This window comes from Oxyura jamaicensis, chromosome 2 (genome assembly GCF_011077185.1).
Source record: "Oxyura jamaicensis isolate SHBP4307 breed ruddy duck chromosome 2, BPBGC_Ojam_1.0, whole genome shotgun sequence".
Taxonomy (NCBI): Eukaryota; Metazoa; Chordata; class Aves; order Anseriformes; family Anatidae; genus Oxyura; species Oxyura jamaicensis.
Window position 1 is genome coordinate 95,577,198 of NC_048894.1, and position 20,485 is coordinate 95,597,682.

The 20,485-nt window shown below is 35.9% G+C and overlaps 1 protein-coding gene across 4 annotated transcripts in view; it reads right to left on the bottom strand.

The window, feature by feature from the left end:
* INVS (inversin) overlaps window positions 1-20,485 on the bottom strand; it is a 95,082-nt gene that overhangs the window by 71,005 nt on the left and 3,592 nt on the right. The window contains exons 1-3 of one of the 4 annotated variants that reach the window (XM_035319870.1): window positions 18,330-18,407; window positions 17,541-17,663; window positions 16,274-16,440 (exon numbers count right to left, since the gene is read on the bottom strand). In XM_035319870.1, the coding sequence (XP_035175761.1) occupies window positions 16,274-16,440; window positions 17,541-17,604 (231 nt within the window). In that variant the 5' untranslated portion in view covers window positions 17,605-17,663; window positions 18,330-18,407. Of the gene's footprint in view, window positions 1-16,273; window positions 16,441-17,516; window positions 17,664-18,329; window positions 18,408-20,485 lie in introns of those variants that run through there. The other 3 variants (XM_035319868.1, XM_035319871.1, XM_035319869.1) reach the window with 3 other exon arrangements.

Sequence of the window (20,485 nt, forward strand, 5' to 3'; positions counted from 1 at the left end):
CCCACTTCTCTGTGAATACTCCAGGTCCAGGTTTACAGGAAATACTGCACAGTGACTTGAAAGATTTGTCAGCAGGCACTAATTTCCTTCCCCCCAAAATGAGTACTGAAAATATTTTTTATATTCATTTTCTTCATCAAAATGGCTCTAGGTTGAACACTATTGAACTAAGAGTACTGTTGAAAAGACTAAGAAAATATCTCTGAAATATATTATTCTTTCTTTTTAAAAGCTGCATTTTCCTGTATTCACATACTTCTCCATTCCTAGTAAAACTTTGATTAATGTCCTAATTTATAATGTTTTTTCCACTTCTAGTAGTTACCTGTACAGTTTGCATAACGACCTCACACACGTTTCACACACGTTTGAGTCTCTTACTCCTTATTTATATGTACATTATCTAATGTCTCCTAAATTGTCTCTCTTCTAGAAAAGTAAGACAAGTCGGGATGGTTGCTCAAAAGCATTTCAGCAAGACAAAAGATCCTTATGCAAAAAAAAAAAAAAAAAAAAAAAAGTACAGAGTTCATAAGACTTTCCATTCTTTTAGATACATTTCAATGCTGTGTACAGATTTATATCTAAAACCTAATAATAACATTACAAAAAAAGCTATTATCCATGTTAGAATTCAACCTCAAAAGCAAGACTGAATGTCAGCTATTTGTTTAGTCAAAGCCCTCACTTTTTATCCAGACTTTGTTCAGTAGTTTTTCATTCTGGAAGCACACTGAGTGCCATCGCTATTCAGCACTGCTCTCACCAGTCCCATGTCACTATTACCTTGTATTTCTTAACTGCATCCCTCAACGAGCTTGCACACGTGATGTCATTACAGACTCCTGAAAGCAACAGTGTTTGTAAAATGAAAACTTTACATAAATACTCTTTTTCTGAGCATGTCCTCTCTGATTTTGGGGTGTGTTATCATTTTAGCTGCTGATTTATTTGAAAAGAAAGCCATGTCTTTTAATTGATTCAATATACTGCAACCATATTAAGTCCTATAACAAACCATCATGTGAAATAGTTACAAAGCTACGTAACAAATTCTATCTTATGAGGAAAGTTCTCCAGCCATAGTGAAATTTTCAGGATTATTACAGAAGTAGACAGATAATCCATACTGTGAATAACCTGTAATAAATTTAAGTTTACCCTTACTATAAATAATTATTAAGATAACTGAGGTTATATATATATGTATATATATCTTACAATATTTCATAGCTTCTAAAGATACTACAGTGAAGTATGGGATTTAAAAAAAAGAAGTCAGAATCTACTTATAGAACTGGTAAATAAACCAAAGCCTTAGTAAGCTACTCAGACTACATCTTAACAGTAATAAAAGCACTGGATTTACTTCTCCCTGATCAGACTATAGGCAGTTAAAATAATAACTGAAGCCTGGTGTTGCTTCAAGTTTTCCCAAATCTGTACCATACTAGTAGAATATGGAAAAAACATGTTCTATTTGTATCTATGTTTATGTTTAAATGTTCCCATCAGAAGGCTTTACATATACAGATGATAAACATAGCATAAAATACTTAATATTTCACTAGAAATCCTTCCTCATTAAAACTAGTAACATTCTTCCTTAATTTCTCAACACCAGTTCCTCATTCTTCAAAGTCTACAAAGAAACCAAAAAAGATCATTTAAACACATAAATTAAATGTATATTTGATGAAATGCTGCCATTAGCTGTTGCTTTCCAGGAAACAACAGGATTTGCTTATGTAGTTTATACATATCTATTTTGTCTCAAGTGTGATTCACCTAATTCTCTTTAATCAACAATTTAACCTACTGTTTACAGACAAAAAAGAGAGACAAATGAAAAATTAGTGCTCCTGGAGTTTGTGGCTGGCCATAAAATCTGAATTTATTTTTCAAATACCTTCTATAGCAATAGCTTTGGCATGCTGAAGACATCCTATCTAGTATACTATCGATTCAAATGACAAGCCTGAGCATCAGATTAAGGATGTGTCAGACACCTGATAGAAGATTCCTGGAGAATTCAGCAGAAAGGTGGCCTGTTTCAAAATGATCTATTGCTGGTACTACATTTATTGAAGAATATGTGGGAACATTTAACATGAAACTAATTCGCTTAAAAATAAAGAGGAATTTAAAAGACTAAGATTAATAATTAATGCAAACAGATACCTTTACTCTTTACTATGGAGAACCCAGAAAAAAGTCACCTCGTTCAGAGAGAAATCACCAAACAGCTCACAAAATTGCACTAAGCCAAACCGATGAGCTCATACTAGTCATAGTCCTGTTTTAATTTGGCAGTGACAAATTTAGACACAATCAGTAAGTGGTTTCTCAGTCCCAACAACAATATTTCTTCCTGTACCCATTAAAGATCAGTTGTGAGGTCAGCTGCAGAGGGGCAATTAATGCAAGAATGATGTTTTGGAAAGGACACTCAAGCAGGGAGATGCCTCTGCCTGTAAAGCTATTTTGTAAAATACAGACGTGGCAGCAGACATCAGTGTCCTGAGAGAAGAGCTGGGCGAGCCTCTTGTGCACTGAGGGATGCCACAATGCTAAACGTGCTAAAGAAGAGCAATAAGGGAAACAAAATGAAAGCTACTCGGATATGACTCATAACAGGCCAAGTATAGTACCACGTTTAGTAAGAAGCACTTTTTAAGGTGCAATCCTTATTTTCAAGTTCAAAGGCTAGAGAAATTTTCATCTATCCTTTGAATAAAACAAAATGAGAGAGGGGGCTGCCACTTGATAACGGTATGTAAAACAGAGCTGGCATTTGAAAAACAAGGTAATTAAGTCAGTTTAAAACAGCCAAACACCAAACATGGGTTAACATTCTGTTGCAAGAAGAAACAAACACTGCTCATGTCTGCACAAAATATTCACCTTTACTGGGCAAAATTTTGCCTAACTGTCCTAAAGCATGTCTGCATGTTGTTCAGTTCCAGTCTGCCTTCCCAACAAAATCTCTGAGTTTAAGTTATGCAGTATGGGTGTTTTTTTGGCCTTGAATGGTCACTTAATATTCTTGGTTTTTTGAGGACAGGATCACTTTACTTTTTCACTTATTCACTGGTATCAGCCTGAAAAGTTATTGCTACAGAAGACGGCCTAGAAAAGATCAGATCAAGTAACAGTGTGGTAGCTGCCAGCCCAGATGCTCTTCTAAACTTTATTCACAAAAGTACAACCATGAATTTGATAAATGAAAATAAAGTAATTCTACCAGCTGGCTGCAGAGATATTTAAGATATCATTCCATATGCTATACAGAATTAGTTCCTTTTTGCTGGGGTTTGAAAACAAGGAAAGCTTCTCAATGTCCTATCATCATGGTTTGCATGGGATTCATGTTTACCAAATCATTTAGAAAATCACTGCAGTTGGAGACTTTCCTTTTCTTATTACTTTTTAAATGAAATCGGAAACGCTTGAGATCGAGACTGCTCAGCTGAGGCAGTTGTATGATGGATGATACATGGTTGGGGCCTGACAATGTTCTCTTCAGCAGACTGGGTTGTGAAAGCTTATCTCAGGCACAGGAAACATGGTAAAAGAAGGTATAAAGCCAAACCGAGACAACGAGCAGGCTTTAGCAGAGAAAGAAGCAGAGGAGAGATGCAGAAAGGTGAAATTATGGCATGCTAAAAAATGAGAAAGAAGAGTTTGTAGAACGAAAATAAGTCAATTGGGTTAATAAAAATAGCAGTGATACTACAGGAGAAAACACCACCAATAGTGATGTTTTAGCTAGACTAAGAAGGGGACAAAATGGGGAAACTGCAGATCATTGCCAGTTTTGGCAAGGCAGTATACCCGAAAAACAGCACTCAGAAGGGCAAGGATTTCTGTAGCAAGTATTGGGTAAAGCTCTAGAAATGAAGATGCTGGATTAAGACACCTGTATCAAAATGAGTAAAAGCTTCACTATTTCAAGGTCATCAGCAGATAAGGATACTAGCTCCTTGAAAGAGGTAGGCCGTGATGGAAAGAGAAACTTTGGCCAAGTACTACAGATCTCAGGAAAGGTGTGTTAGATAGAGAAAGGAGATACTGGTGTGGCTACGCTTCAGAGTTCATTTGAAAACAGCAACACAGTAAGATGTCAAATAAAGCACTATTCTAGTACTTTTATAAACAAACACATCCTCCTTTAAAATCTAGCCCTATTATTTATTCTGGTAAGGTAAATGTTAGTGCTGTAAACCTTGAGATATTTATATGAAAAAATATATATTTGTTTTACTAGCATAGTGGCACTTCTATTGCAATTATCTTCTTTATAAGATCACAAATCTTTCTCCAAGAAACATGCAGGGAGCAAGGGATCAAAAGCAACAACAGTAGGAAAATACAGACAAAATTCAACTGACAGTACATTGCAGGACTTGATAACAGTGCTTATTCCATGTACAGCAGTCCTAATACAATTCCTTATGTCTGCAAGACTACCAAATCTTTACAACAAAACATTAATACAAAATATTCAGTTTCTTTACAGCTTCTACTAAGTGATTTCCTTCTCTGTGTCATAATCTTTTGCATTTCTATTCCCCGTTAAGTAGTTAGCTTGCTTTTTCTCAAGACACAGAACCAGTCTGGTTTGGTTTCATGCTGCCAAATCCGTTTCACACAAACTCTGTGTGCGCTCCTGTGTAAGAAGAGCTAAAATGCAGAGGCTATGCATCCTCATTAACTGGAGAGATGTATAATTAAACAGGAAGGGGTTAAAGTGTACATTAGCCTGTTGTACTTTTTTGCCTATTACTTTTTAAAACAGCTTTCATATGTCTTCTTCCTTGTTTCTGAAAGCTAACCATCCCTTCTTCCTTTCAGCAAGCTGACATTTGACAGCTTAACATAGCTGACAGGGTTACCCAACAGCCCACCCTCCCTATTCTCAATCCAATTAGACCTCTAATCCTCCAGATGAAAGGCCCAACTACTCACGTTCCTCATGACAACGACAGCTATTGATTATTTGTCACTACAGCTAACACCCTCTCTGTCGAGGCCACTCTGACAGAAGCAAACCTACCAAATTAGACAGCACTTTATCTGCCCTGGAGGCCAAATGGCACAACAAGTAAAGGCTAATAAATGGTATAAAAATGAACAAATCATAACATTATGACAGGTTGATCGTTGCCAGTAGCTTCACAGCTCAAGCTTGATGCTCTGTTAGACCTGTTCCTTCTCTTTTCTCTTCCACTCATGCTCCAACTTTGACTGAATTAAAGGCCAGAACAATTAAGGCATTTGACCAGCAAAGATAAGCTAGGATAGAACTATCATCAAGGGACACAAATGTCAATAGCAGACTACCGTTTGTCAATAAAAACATTCCAGGGATGCAAATGCTCATGACTCCGCTCTCCACTAGGCTGTACTGATTCCCTTTGTATAGAACTCTTCTCAAACTCACAGAGAAACTCCGGAAAAATTAACCCTGCAGAGTCCAGCCTGAGCTAGGAAAGACAAGGACTTGTATCATTAAAAAGGAATCCCAAGCTACATGGCAGAGAGATGTTACGGTTACTTCAGTTAATATCTACCCAATTTTCCTGTCTTCTTCATGGGGTGATATAAACCAGAAATATATGTTTTGAATTTATCATTATACGTTTTCTTAAATCGCTTCTCAACAATAATGTTTCTAGGACGACGTACGTAGGCTCTCACGAGTCACATACCCCTCCATGGCAAACTGCAAAGCAGCAACATCAGCAACATCTGGTATTTGTACAGCGGTAGTACCCAAAAGCAGTAACAGTGCTCAGAGGCACAGACCCTGAAATAAGACTGTTTAATGCAATAAACGACAGGAAATGAACATGGGAAAAAATTAAATTAAATTAAATAAAACACAACCCTGGGAACATTGTTAAGATCACAGAATTACAGAAATAGTGTGAATAAAAATACTCAGGTTCTTGAAACAGTTATAAAGCAATTAGAACTGCCCTACCACCATTAATCGGTTGATTTCTTGACTCTGCCAGAAAGAACGCATCTTTTAGTAAGGGTTTCCTACACTTCAGAAATTACTAACTAAAAATAAAATAATATTAAAATCAAATGACATTAACAATTAAATGAAATGAAAGCTTGTTTGGTTTAAGCAGATATAGGAATAGGAATATCTGCTATTCTAATTCAGAAAAATCCACAGTTTAACTGTGGACACAGTGTAACATCTAGATTGTACAGATACCTAGAAAATCACATGCAAGGGCAAAGTAATACTATTTAAAATACTATAAATACTGTAAAAAGATTAATTCAGTAAATATATAAATTTATATATATATAGCATTTGTCCTCAGACTATTTTAACAGAACATTCTTGGTGATGAATATGTATTTATGGATTCAATCAAAGATGATTAAACCTTTCAAAGATATGCATTTCAATAAATAATATCATAATATCAAGTCAAAAGGAGTATCATACAAGTAATATAAAATATAGATATTAAAGTGAATAGTTTGGTAAGCAGATCCCTTAAGATTACTATTGCCCTAAAAAAAAATGAACCTACAGGAAATGTAGGTAAGCTGAGTCTTATAAAACTCAGGCAAACTGGAAAAAAATACTGAAAAGTTGAAATTGCATATAGTATTTCTAGGAATAAAGTTAAATTATTACTATACTGCTCTAAAATGTACTCCAAATATAATAAATCACTGAAAAGAATAGACAACCATTTTAATTTTCAAATATCATAATATAGTTTTAAAATATCTTAGTATAACATTTATTAGATATATTTTTACAGTGATAAAAAATGTTTTTAAAGCCTTTAAGGTGACTTTTTCTTTTCCAAAACTACACTAGTTCAGAATTTATAAAATTCAATCATCACAAAGCTACCTGTGCTGAAAGAGACCTCTAGTGGCTCATGCAGCTGAACCCAGGGTTCAGCTCCCTGAACATCAGGGAGAATTGAGCAAACTCATTCACTAGCAACGGGGAGTCCACCGTATTTTCAGGAGCTGCTTAGGTTTTCCAGCATGAAAAATTCCCTTATTGTTTATGTTAGAAACCCCCTAGCTATCACAGGTTATATTCACTGCTATGGTCTGTTCTTAGCAGATTTTAATTCTTTTTAACACATACCTTATTTACAGAGCAAAAGAATATATACCCTTCTCCCAATTCAATTTTCTCTATTTCATTAAAAGTATTCTTTGGACTTTCTTTTCTTTTTCATTTTAAGAGTTTTTAATTTATTTTAAATCTTTAAATACAATGGCTAAAAAATTATTATACTAAAGTACCAGCTGGTGCTAAGTACTGAAGAAAAAATACTACCCTTAATTTATCCAATGACACCAGCAAAATCTGTGAATGCCTTTGTATAAATATTAATTAATTCAATGAGTTGTATCTTCCATGAGTATTCCTGATTTTTTTCCTGCAAAACATTCATAATATTTTTTAAATGACTGCTCTTCTTGGTAAGTGTGAATCTTTTCTATCATTACAGGTCAGAAACAGAGATCATACAGCACTGTGTTTTTCAAATTGCGTTCCAGGGCACGTGCCTCCCCGGGAGTCATACCTGAACATCCTTTACACGTTGCAAGAGTTAATCTATTCATCTTCACAAAAATCATAAATGCATTTTATAATTTATGTATGTTCTCCTTTTAAATTAGGTTTGTAACCCTCACAACTAGAACAGAATCTTTCAAAATAGGGATGCTACAATGATGGCTGTCAGGCTGAAACCTCAGCTTTCAACGATTTTAATTGCCCCAGGCTATTGGAGATCACCACTTCAAGTGCACGTATAAATTTAAAACAGAAGCATGCTTGGTCCATCCCATTTCACACAAATATACTACTTAATATTTATCTGAACACTCTACGAGTGCCCCCGCTGCAAATCGTCTCTTTAAACCTCTCCCATTCACTTTCAACTTTTGTTTCTACTATTCTACATGAGGAAAAATAGTGTATTGCTATTGCAAATGGCAGTAGTTAGCCTGCTGGAAACAGAATGCTTCTCTAGTGCAAATCCACCAGATATTTAAAGTATAATGCATTTTAGTGCCTCAGCCAACTTTATTTGCTCTCTTTCACAGCACAGTCCTATGAAAAGACAATGCCAGACACTACTTGCTGGTGTTTGGGCGTGTGGCAATTCCTTTGACGCACAAAATGACTGCTGGAAAGTAGGTGTATTCAGGGAGGGAGGCAGCCACAAATTGCAAGCAGTATTTTCAAAACTATTTTATTAGAACAAGTAAGTTTAGTAGCCAACAGTTACTGAAATAATTTTGAAAAGTCAATTTTACATGTGCTGCAGCCTATAGACACTCGTGCCACATTTACCACTGCAGCCTGTATGGAGACAGAGTCTAATCTTTAGTTACTCTGAAATTCTGCTCTTGAACTTGAAGTCATAAGAGCTACTCCAGGCTGCAAATTTTTGCATAGGCTTGTCCTAAACTGTGATTTTGTACTAACATAAAACCAGCAAGAAATCAGACTCAGATGTCTTACTATCTGCTGTATGACTGAAACCAGACTTGTAAGATGACTGCTGGATACCAGAGCAACTAGAGCGACTTGTCACTTGATGAGTAATCAACATGCATGTTCTTGCCCTGCTGTGAAGGCATGACAAAGCCTGTAAGCTGAAAACATATTGCCCGAAAATATGAGGATTGGATATTGGTCTCAAAGTAGCGCCCAAATCAAGGTCTCCATATCAACAAAATTGTCATCAAGCTTTTACAGAACGTTGCCCCCTGGAAACTGGGGCTTTCAATTATGCTGCTCTGTAATGTTTACCATAACTGAAATTGAAGGCCTTCCCTCTTCTTCAGCCTTGTGGTGCAATAATGAATCAAGATGTAGAGTTTCTGAAGTTGAAAAATGCACAAGACAGTTTTTTCCTAATATGCAGTGTAGCTTGATTTCCCAGAACCTTCTCAGACCAACCATTCCTCTCTCTAGCCTCATGCAAATGAGCCTACCTGACTAACAATGGTTTCTGCAAGATACTATCTTGTAGGTTTTTTGGTTTTGTTTGTTTGTTTGTTTGTTTTTGTGTGTGTACAACCAAGTTCCAAAACACCCTGCATATTTCAGTAGAAAAGCTGCGAAATTTGAGATGCCCTGCAGATATATTGGGAACCTGAGCTTCCTTAAAGACCAATACTTTATTTCAAGATCACTATTTCATACTCCAATATTTTTCTCACTTAGAACAAGATAGGTTTATCCAGAGGAAATTAAAATATTAATGAAGTATAAAGCAGATTTTCAGAGACAGAGAAGATACCAAAAGAAACCCACAGGTTCTATTTATCACACACACAATACAAACAAACAAACAACAACAACAAAAAAAACCACCACCACCAACAAAAAACTTCAAGACTTCCCTTGTCCTCCCCTCAACTCAATTGGAAAGCAGCTAAATTCCTACCCTAACATTTTAAGAATATTTTTTATGATGTCAGAGTTCATTTAGTAAGTTCCAGCCCTGCACCATCTCTGGCTGTTTTATTCTTGTTCCTCAATGGTGACAGAGCAACATGCTGAGGGACAATACTGTAAATGAGATTTTTGTAACAATGTGTTTTCGTTTTTTCTTTTTCATTATTTTTTTTCTGTAGTTATTCTTAATTCTTCTTATTAAAATTACCTGGCTTACAGCACAGATCAACAGTAGTATCAGCACAACCGATAGTGAAAAGTATTTGGGAGCATGGGAACTTGTGCTAAACAGTCAGAAAATGAATCATCATTTTCTAGAGTTACTTTTCTGTTAACCCAGCAGGGACCGGTTCTGCAGCTGTGAAAAGTGGGTGGCAGGAAAGGGAAGGGCAGGACCAGCCTTTCTGATGAAAAACAGTAGCTAGATCAGCTTACCTGTAATATAACACATAGAAATCACACACAAGAAACTGTGCCTTCTGTCCCTGAGCATCTTCAAGGTTGCATTCACTAGAAAGAACCCTTTGTTTGGGAAAATAAAATAAAAACACAACACATTCATATCACAGCTTTTGTCTGTGGTTTACTTAAACACAAAGGAAACTACAGTCCTGCAAGTAAAAATCACCTGCTCTTGCTGGCTGGCCAATGTTCATGTTTCACACTGCAGTTTGTTCAGATTTTACACATTTAGTCAAATCGTACGTTTGCATGAAAGTGTGAAAGACTGAATGTAAAGTTCATTCATATGTCATGAACCTATATGCACAGAAGTAATATATGCCCACTGTGAGGTCTCACTTAAGGGGGAATTTCAGAAAAAGTAACCAGCCTAGGATAAAAAGAACATGAACTGACCACCATCCTCCCTGAAAGATGCCATGATTATATATTTATATTCATGACATAAATTGGGAAAGAAAGAAGTGCATGTGTTCTTTCATGCAGTTCAAATAATGCCTTATGAATGTTTTAAGAGAATCTAAGCTACATGCTACTGAGGAGCACATTACATAGCAATTTTATAAATTGCTCCCAGCAAAGTTTTATTTGGGAGCCTTTGATATCAATATATTTTCCTTTGTGAAGAAAGGGGAAATAACATTCTGGATTTGGGGCTCTTGGACTACCTTGACTGTACTCATTAGATAAGACTTGGGAATAATCTTCCATAAAATAAATGAACTAAAGACTACCTTTTTATTTAATTTTCTTCCATGCCTTATCCTTGACACAGGCTGTCTTTTCTTACTTCCTTCTTTTCCTGTATGGTTACTGGAGAACATCCAGCAACAATCACTTTTTGCTAGTTTAAGAAAAATTAAGAATCATTAAATTATACATAGCATCTATGTTACATATACTTTACATAGAAGTCCTAACTGCATCCTGGACATACTGTTATTTATCAATAACGGTGTCAGCAAAGAATTTATATAACCTACAGAATATTTAATGCTTTCAGATAATGAAAGGCTTATTTTCCCACCGGGGTAGTATTAATGCTCCTGAAACCAAAAATTAATATCCTCCTGGCAGTTAAGCAACCTGATGGATTATTTTAAGTGCATATCATTAGCATCCAACAGCAAAACTATTGAATTTTTTCTTCTATCCTTGTTAACACAAAAGGCTGCGCTTGGGGAATTCATAGAGATAGTTACTTCCCCAGAGTAAACAGATTGCTAATAAGTAAGCATCCTCTGTGAGAAATTCTGAAAGAAGCAGGCCTGCTTTTTTTAATTATTATTTTTTACATTAAACTGAAATTACTTAATAAAAGATAAATGAAAAAAATCACATACAGGCAATTTGGGTATGTAGAAACATTTCTGTTCAGAAGTATCACATGTGGGTGTTTTAATTAAGTTGCATTTTAAGACTAGAAGAAAACTGCTACCACAATGCTTACAAGTGAAAATGAATGTCTGTAGTTAAACTGCAATCTCAGTACACTCATCAGTCTCCACAGCATGTTTATTTCATAATAATCTGAATTCTACCGTTTTAAAAAGATCTGTACCCACACAGTAATACAGTTCCTCAGTGTGAAATTACTGGCAAATTATGTTAATGATTTTACTTCTGCTGCAAACAGTTGCCATCTCAACTCCCAGTAAATTACACACATGTTCATGAAGTCAAACTTTCCTCTGAACCACCTTTGGCAATCTTCACAGGTGCACTGCTGCAATATTTTGTATCATTTTCTCTTTATTTAATTTTCTGAAGTGACCACTTGACCCTTCTTTTTTTTAAAGAGTACACTCTTCATACTGCCTGGGACACCTGTCCACTTGAAAGAGAGACACCAAAACATTTCACCTTAATAATGGGACAGAGGAAAACCCACAGAAGACCAACCAGGTAATCATTTCCACGGCCTTCTGCCTACAAAAGACTGAAACAGCTCTATCTGAAGACTGATGAAGAAAACAAAGGTAGTATGAAAGATCATGTCAATGAAGAGTTGAAAATTACTTGCTAAACATACGCTTTGCATGAGATTTGTCTCAATTTAGACATCTAAAGCATCAAAAGCTACATTATTAGATGCCTAAAAGGATGATTCAGCTACTCAGTGTGTCCTAATGTAGACATCTATACTTTAGGGTGAATTAATTACATCAAGGAATTGCCTGCTTCTTTTCATCATTTTTCATAAAAAATCGCCTAGATGACTAGCTTGGCTTTAGATGTCTGCAATATAAATCTCTGCATTTACATGAGATTGTTCTCACCCCATCATCTTACAGATCCACTGATTTATTTTTGTAAGCTCTTTAACAAAGGCGAAACTCATAGCAGACATGTAAGGCAAAGCATGGAAGACTTATCATTAAGAACGTAATTATTATCATTAAGCTACCAATCAGCAAAGGTTACCGTGTCAATGTATAACCACAGCTGATTTCAGAAAGCATTGATATTTCAAATAGTGTTAACAGCTGAAATTCCTGACCCTATCTAATTAACTTCAAGAACTTTCAGAAAAGAAAGCTGTAAGAATACTTAAGCCAAATCTGCTAATAGAGAAAGATGGTTAGGTGGACCAGTAGGGGAGTATCCTAACTGTGAATTCTTACGAATAGTCCAGAATGACATTCATGAAGTGAGACAGAGAGATTACAAGAACCCTTTGCTGAGAACCTGTTACATCTTCCGATGTAACTGCTTTGTAGGTATGCCCCAGTGACAAAAGTCATTTGGACAAAGCATGGCAAAACAAGGATGACATTCTGACTTTGAGTTCTGATACCTCAGTTTCCTCCTGAACTGGTAAAGATGAACTAGATATCAAACTGCATTAGAGTTGCTGCAGTTATCAGATCACCTTCACCTTCACTTTTTGCCTTTGCCAAAACCCTTGGATCTGAAAGAAGATGGAATAGCATGGGTCAGTCTTCCTAGCTATGCTATCAGAAATATTTCTGACAGAGACCATAAACAGTATTTATATCAAGCACAGAACCTTTGATACTGTTCACTGTCATCCAAAGCGAAATAGAGCTATTTTTGACACATCACAGTTCTGAAGGATGGCTTCTAGGAATCCAGTAGGACAAGGAAAAGCACTTGAGTGCACCAGAATACCTGGGAGATCAACCACATAGCTACAAATAATAAAGTAACTACTTAAAGGGGAATTAGAGGTGCCATTCAGAAAATACTAAATGATAAGGAACTACTGAGAGACTCTCTACCACATCCAATAATGTCTTCTACGACTATGGGTAATGTTTATAAATCACATAGGTGTAGCCAGAAGCTAGATTTTTAAGTCATGCATGCTATTACATGGTCCAGAAGTGGCAGACAAGGCTACACAGTGATAGTGGAGCAATGTTTCAGGTGCATATTTAAGTCCTATCCAACCAGAAACCCATGCTAGAAGAGAAAGGCAATACGGATGATTTGTGATTGAAGTCCCATGATTACATCCAACACATACAAAATCTGATTATTAACCAAAAATTCTAAGGAAATTAAAAAGACTACCATGTAACAGGAACCACGCTGAGGAAGGAAAGGGAGGGAAGAAGGAATCTTACGTAAAAACTAGATTAAGTAATAATATTTCTAGAAAAAATATAGTAAACTTTAATCACAGGAGAACAATTTGAGCCGCATCTTTCATGTAAAACTAGAAGATAATTGCTATGGGGTATATTGTTTTTCTTATTCGTTAGGCCAGACAAGGTTTGGAGTCACAAAGCAAGAGCAAACAAAGATGAAGAAAATTCCCTTTCAATAAAATGCACATCCCAGAATTTGGACAAGCAAACGCAAAGAGGATTTAAAAATAAAAACTATAGGAGCCAAGCAGAAGGTCCTTGACCACTGCTTGTCCTGCTGCAAATGCTGTTACTCTGGTCTCATAGGTAAAAAATTAAAATTAGGAAGCAACATCAGTACAAACAGGACCATGGATCTCCAAGCAATGAGATTCTAAACATCTTACTATACCTATGACTAAAGTTCATATAATCCCAGAATGGTTTGGGTTGGAATGGACTTTAAAGCCCACCCAGTTCCAACCCCCTGCCATGGGCAGGGACACCTCCCACTAGACCAGGTTGCCCAAAGCCCCATCCAGCCTGGCCTTGAACACCTCCAGGGATGAGGCATCCACAGCTTCTTTGGGCAGCCTGTGCCAGTGCCTCACCACCCTCTGCGTAAAGAATTTCCTCGTTATATCTAATCTAAACTTACCCTCTTTTAGTTTAAAGCCATTCCCCCTTGTCCTATCACTCCACTCCCCAACAAAGAGTTCCTCCCCAGCTTTCCTGTAGGCCCCCTTTCACCAGACATTTTGAAAGTCACGTAAATCTGTTTTTGAAGGAATACAGGACAGTGACTTACTGATTCACAAAGCTGAACACAACAAAATCTACAGAGTGGCCTTGATAAACGTGTAGCTTTGTGATTAACCAACACTGACAATAAAATTGAAAAATCTGTGATCTCACAACATTCTTCTTTTTTCTACCTGAAGGCCAACACTCAATATTGGTTACAGAAGAAACTCTCAGCATTCACTTCGGGAAAAATAAATTGTAAGAGGATAACATAAACCAAAAGTATCAAAGAGGAATAAGAAGAACGCAAAACATTAATTAAATAACCAAAACTGCATGGAACATGAAGTTGTTTTGAATTTAAATGTTATGTATTTTACAGAAGGCATTCATGACAGAAATGCATATATTAAAATGTTAATAAGGAAAGGCTGAAGGCACACATGAAATTTTAATTTCATATGCTGACATCAATAGTGAGTAACTGCTCAGAAGGCATAGAATGCAGTTTTATAGTCCAGCTAAGTCAGGCAAATGGAAAGCAGCTGCAAGGGCTGTCTCCTGACCACTTTTGGCCACTCTAGCACTATGATAGCAGAAGCACTTACGTGGCTAGATGGCGGAACATGTCTAAAACACTAAGCACTAAGTGGGTGACTGCATAAAATCTTCTATTAAAATAGCTCAGGGTAAAGATGGTACCTCTTTTTACAGCTGCATTGTCGACTGAAAACACATCTAACATGATCCAAGTGTCACATGGACCAAACTGCCCTTTCACGATTGCAGCACGACAAAGGAACCAAGGAGCACATGCAATGAATGGATATTACACTAAGGCAAAATATCTCTTGCCTTGAACAGCTGTAATACAAATATCCACCATATAAACATATAGACAAAGATACAAGCAAGAAAATATGTTGTTTTAATATGCTAAAAATTTATTTTAAAAATCTGGAAAATTTAATTTATAAAGTTATGTCTTTAATATGACTAAAGCATTCCTTTGCTCTTCAGGTTATAAAACATAGAGCCAATATAACCAGGCAAGTATAGTACCTTATAGCAGTCTTAAAAGTCTCTGACATTTCACTAAATACTGTGACCATACCATAGCTACATTTATGTAAACCTGACTAAAATAAAAACAAAAAATTGTAGGGTGTACTAGGAAGTGTATAAAACAGTTGAATAGCATGGATGATTATGAACAGGTGACAAGTTATACAAACAGATGTTCGCTACAAAACTCAAGGCAGTTACTCTCTAACTTGCAACAAAAGACAGCTTACATGATCGAAACAACACCAGCTTTTGAACAGTTAACTGTTCAAAACTGTTTTAAACATGGTATGAAAGTAATATAGTAAATAAGAAGATGTTTCTTTCAAATTTGAATTTTTAATTTTCTCTGTAGAGTCTGTTTCATAATTTATGAATTCACATCTTGACTCGTTTGACAACCCACCTTTGGCTGCTTCTTTTTCCCTTCTTTCTCCTCCCCTCCCTCAGCAGTTTGCTTATTCTCCTGTGACTGTAGACACTTCCCCCAGCACTAAACACACAGAAACTACTGCAGCTCTGAAATTATACTTTAAATTCCCTTTTATTGTTAAAATCTTCCTTTAGCACCTCTTCACTGGGACAATGTAATTGGACAGTATTATAGACTGAAGTTGCAGAAGGAGAAACAAACGGTAGTGCATTTCCTTCCTGGTCCTGGCACTAATTTGAGTGTACAGAATCCGGTCTTAGAAATGGCCATTCCAAAACAGACAAGGCTCATTTTTCCTAGAGAGTATGAGTTCTTAAAAACATCAGTGAACCGTCTCTTCAGACAGCTACAATTACGCTGATTAAATATATGTAGTTTAGCATTATTGACCTCTTACACTAATGAAAGCCTCTAAAAACACTAGAAGCTTATTCAATACAAGAAAATCTCCTCTATACCTGCTGCGAATGCCTTAAGTTTCTGTAACAGCAGAGCACTAATTACCTTTTGTGCAGCAAGATGGAGAGCAGTTCTTCGGCTACGATCAGCTCTGTTAACATCTGCTCCAGCCTTCAGCAAAGCCTCTGCGCAGTCCAGCCTGTCGGCCAACACACAGTACATAAGAGGAGTTCTTCCAAACTGGTCCTCTTTATCTTTCAGCTCAGAGTTTCCTAAAAAAAATAAATGCATATATAAAACAAATAATTCTACAGATATCTAACTAAAAATAGTACTTTTTTATTAAGGGGCACTTTCAAGTAAAATAGTACTTTCATCATAAATGAACAAGATGAGCAAACTAATGGAGCATCACATAAAAACAAAGTCATTATGATTCACCTTATTTTTTACCATCACTTAGAGGACATTTCAAAATATATTGACAGAAAAACGTACATCTAGAAAACACCAACTCCACAAATACACCTACTACCAGTAACTTTCTGCAGCGGCAGAATTATAAATCGTTTCAGAATAGTTATACAGAGCTTGGCTGTAAAGATTTCTTAAAAATATCAAGCGTCTTTCTGAAACCTGTAAACACTGTAACTAAAATGAGTTTTGAAGCCTATTCACTGCAGTGGTTATTTAAAAAGCATAAAGATGACAATATTGCATCAATACCATTATTTGCTTCATAGTGCCTTATGAAATGAAACTACAAAAAAATACTTGACGACCTTTCTTGAATTTATACGTTTAGCAAGGCAGCAATTAGGGTAAATAAGAAGTCTGAGGTCTCATTAAAAAAATTATTTACTGTATTCCTATTCAGAGTCCAAAAATTTACAGTGTGCATCCCCCATTACGAAGTTTCATATTTCTATAACGTTACCACAAAGAAATTAGCACCTATAAATTCTCCGTATCAAGTTCTACACATTCCAGTGCTAAATACATCTCCCACATGGGAATGTCATCTACGGTTACTCAAGGAACAATGAATTTTTATGGGTAAATTTGTTTTTCTTTTTAAATATTCCCTTGCTCGCATGATTGTTGATGCTTTGTAAGAACTCCAGCAGAGGAATGCTCTTTCTTTACAGAAATCTCCACTCCTCCCAGCATATTATACTTATCTACATATCCAGTAATTGTATTCTTAATTATAATTTCAATTGATTCACCTAGTAGAAGAGTCAAACAGATTGATACTCCCCTCGATCCATATTTAAAGATTAGCATTTGTTCCCTACCAACCAAGCCTCTCACCAAAAAAAAAAAGCACTGTTAAGCATGGTATTACCAGTTACAGCAATCATTCACTCGCTTGCTTCATTTCTGAGTTCCTTTAAAAACTGTTGAGTGAATACCACGTAGAGCTGATGATTCATCCCATAATACCTTCTCTTGCTTAGAGACTGTGATTTGCATGGAGAAAAGCCATCCTGCTCTGTAAAAAAATAATCTTTCAGGAACCTTTCTAAGCTCTTCTGTGAATGCAGATGCAGGAAAATTAATTTTGTTCTTCATCTATGGCTTTGTCTTCTTTGACTCCCCCATCATCTTGACAATCTACTAGAGCTACATGTCATACTCACATTAAAACAAGTTTTCTAATTAATTTTTATGCCTCTAGCAAATTGTTCCTAAAGATTTTTTTTTTACCTTTATCTTCCTCAGACACACATTATGCTTTTTGAAGAACACCTTCTAGCTTTCAACATCCACCCTCACACTGCTGCTTACCCATACTTGCTTCCCCTTGACCTTCCTAAACTGTTTCTTTTGAGAAGTGATTTTCCATTTGCTTCACGTTGAAAGCAAGGAGTTTACTCTTCAAACTCATCTTCGGATTCTTCTTAGCAAGTGTTTTTATTCTAACGTCCTTCACCATTTTTAGAGTTACCATATATATCAGATTGCTGTTGCTTATGCATGCACACCGGTCAAGGGTTACAAAATCTCTCTTAGTAGCATTCTGATACAGGTCCTACACAATGATCAGGATCAACTCAAGAACTGGTCCCGTTGTGGGTTCACCAAAATCTCACTTGTCAACTCCTCAATGATTCCTAACGATTTAGTTTTAGGATCAGATCCTCAATACGTCATTTACCCAATACAGGAGGGTAACCTTCATTGCTATTGTGCTTCCTGTCAGTTTGGGCTCTCTGATCTGCCTTAGCACGTCAGACACATCACCCTCTGGTTGGAGGGAGTGCAAGAGAATATTAACATGATCATTTCTTTCTTAGACTTGAAATCATTACCTTTTTTTTTTTTTTTTAATCCTGATTTATATGGTCATTTATTAATTATCTTCGAAATCAAGATTTGTTTTCTGCTTTGGTTTTCAAATGTGTATCACCACTCTTTCACCTACGTGGCTTCCACTGACATATCAGAATACAAAGTATACAGAAAAAAAATATTATCCACATTGATGTCCTCCCTTCCACAAATCTTATATTCTTCCTGTATTATCAATAGCCTCATTTAAAACATCCTGTTCTCATCCTGTTCTCATCCTGTTCTCCCATCTCATTTTTTAGGCTTCTACCGTGTATATATTTGTTTTGTATTTCTATGCAACTTCAACCTGTTTGAACAGGATGCTATCTTTTCCTAGGGTATTACTACTTCAGTGAGGACATGGAATAGCTATGATTCCACCTTCTGTAGATAAGCCACTGGAAACTGCGCATACCCTGGACAGGTTTCCTCTTTTTTTTTTTTTTTTTTTCTCATTTAGAAACTCTCTCATAACAAACATAACAGCTGAGTCTTGGGTTTTCAGTAAACAAATGACCAAAGTATGCTTTTCTTCTAAAGGAAAAAAATATAATAATAATAATAAACCAAATAATGGAAAGTTTTATTTGTAAACTTATACAGGCATTTTTTTCCAGTTGGGCCAAGTACAAAAGCTACATAAGAAGTTGGCCTGAACTTTGTTTAGAATGGAGAAGATAAAGTATTGCTTCTACCCTACTCATTACTCTTTACATCAAAACAGAACACATTAAAAAAGTTTAATTTTACGATAGCATATTTAAAAGTGATTTTAAGACTTTCAAAAATAGAGTTTCTAATGTTTCTAAAGGTGAGTTAAAAGCTTAACTGAAAGGTCTTTGGATTATTATCTTCTATTATATATAACTACATTTTGACATGAAAAAATAAATAGGTAATGTATTTTTACTAATACTATGTACATAGTTGATGCTGGTTTAAAATTCTAATTTCTAACTAAAACTTTGAGAAAAAAGCACTTGTATTTAAATACTCGTTTAAGTGTTACCCCAGTTTCATTTCTGAAGCCCATCATTCTTTACTTCTGCTCAAAATGTTGTACTCTTTACTAAGTGCATTAGAAAGCAGTGCACAGAAAAGAATACCACTTTTTAAATTCATATCATGTTAATTAGGGAAATAGTTCAACACATAACATGAGTTAAACAAGGGAATACAACACTTATTTATTTATTTTTTATCTTCCTTAACTTGTAAAAATTTTTGCTAGGCTTTCATTCCAAAGTATTACAATTTCATTGTACAATTACAATTTCAAGGTAATTCTTTCCTCGATTAGAAAAAAAAAAAAAAAAGTATTTTAAGATTTATATATTGTGAAGCTGTTGATGTCTTACATCTCAATATTTTAACTAACAATAAATGTTTTTTTCAAATTTATACCTTTGCTATTTTACGAAGGATACTATGGAAAAATCAAAGCCAGCTACGTAGAGCCACACAGCAACATACACGAAGTGGGTTCCAAACCATAACCTAGCATGGCGCTGATCCCAACAAACATGCCAGTTCCTCTAGCTAATGAAGCCGAGTTCTTCCAGTATTAGTAGTTCAGCCTGACAATTTAGACATCACTATATTCCACTGCTCAGTGTTAACACAGCCTCGATGTCTTAAATATATTGAAGTTGATGGGACTTAAGCGCATACATTTTTAAGAAGGAATATTTTCATATTTTCACCTGTATTTCTCCTGATCAGACACGTGTAGTGGCTTATGCTCACACGACACTTGCTCTTAATTCAGCAGTTAGATCTCCAATTCCAAGTTGCCTTTCTGATATAAAATGTTAGAGGATATAAAGCACGTACAGACTAAAAGAAACGGGTGAAGATATGAATAGCAAAAATGGCCTAAAGCTTAAGCACAACCCCGCTCAAATGGAGCAATGGACAACTATTTTCCCCTCCAGCTCCCAAACAGTGGTGCAGCTTATGACAAAGAGTTTCCATGACTGT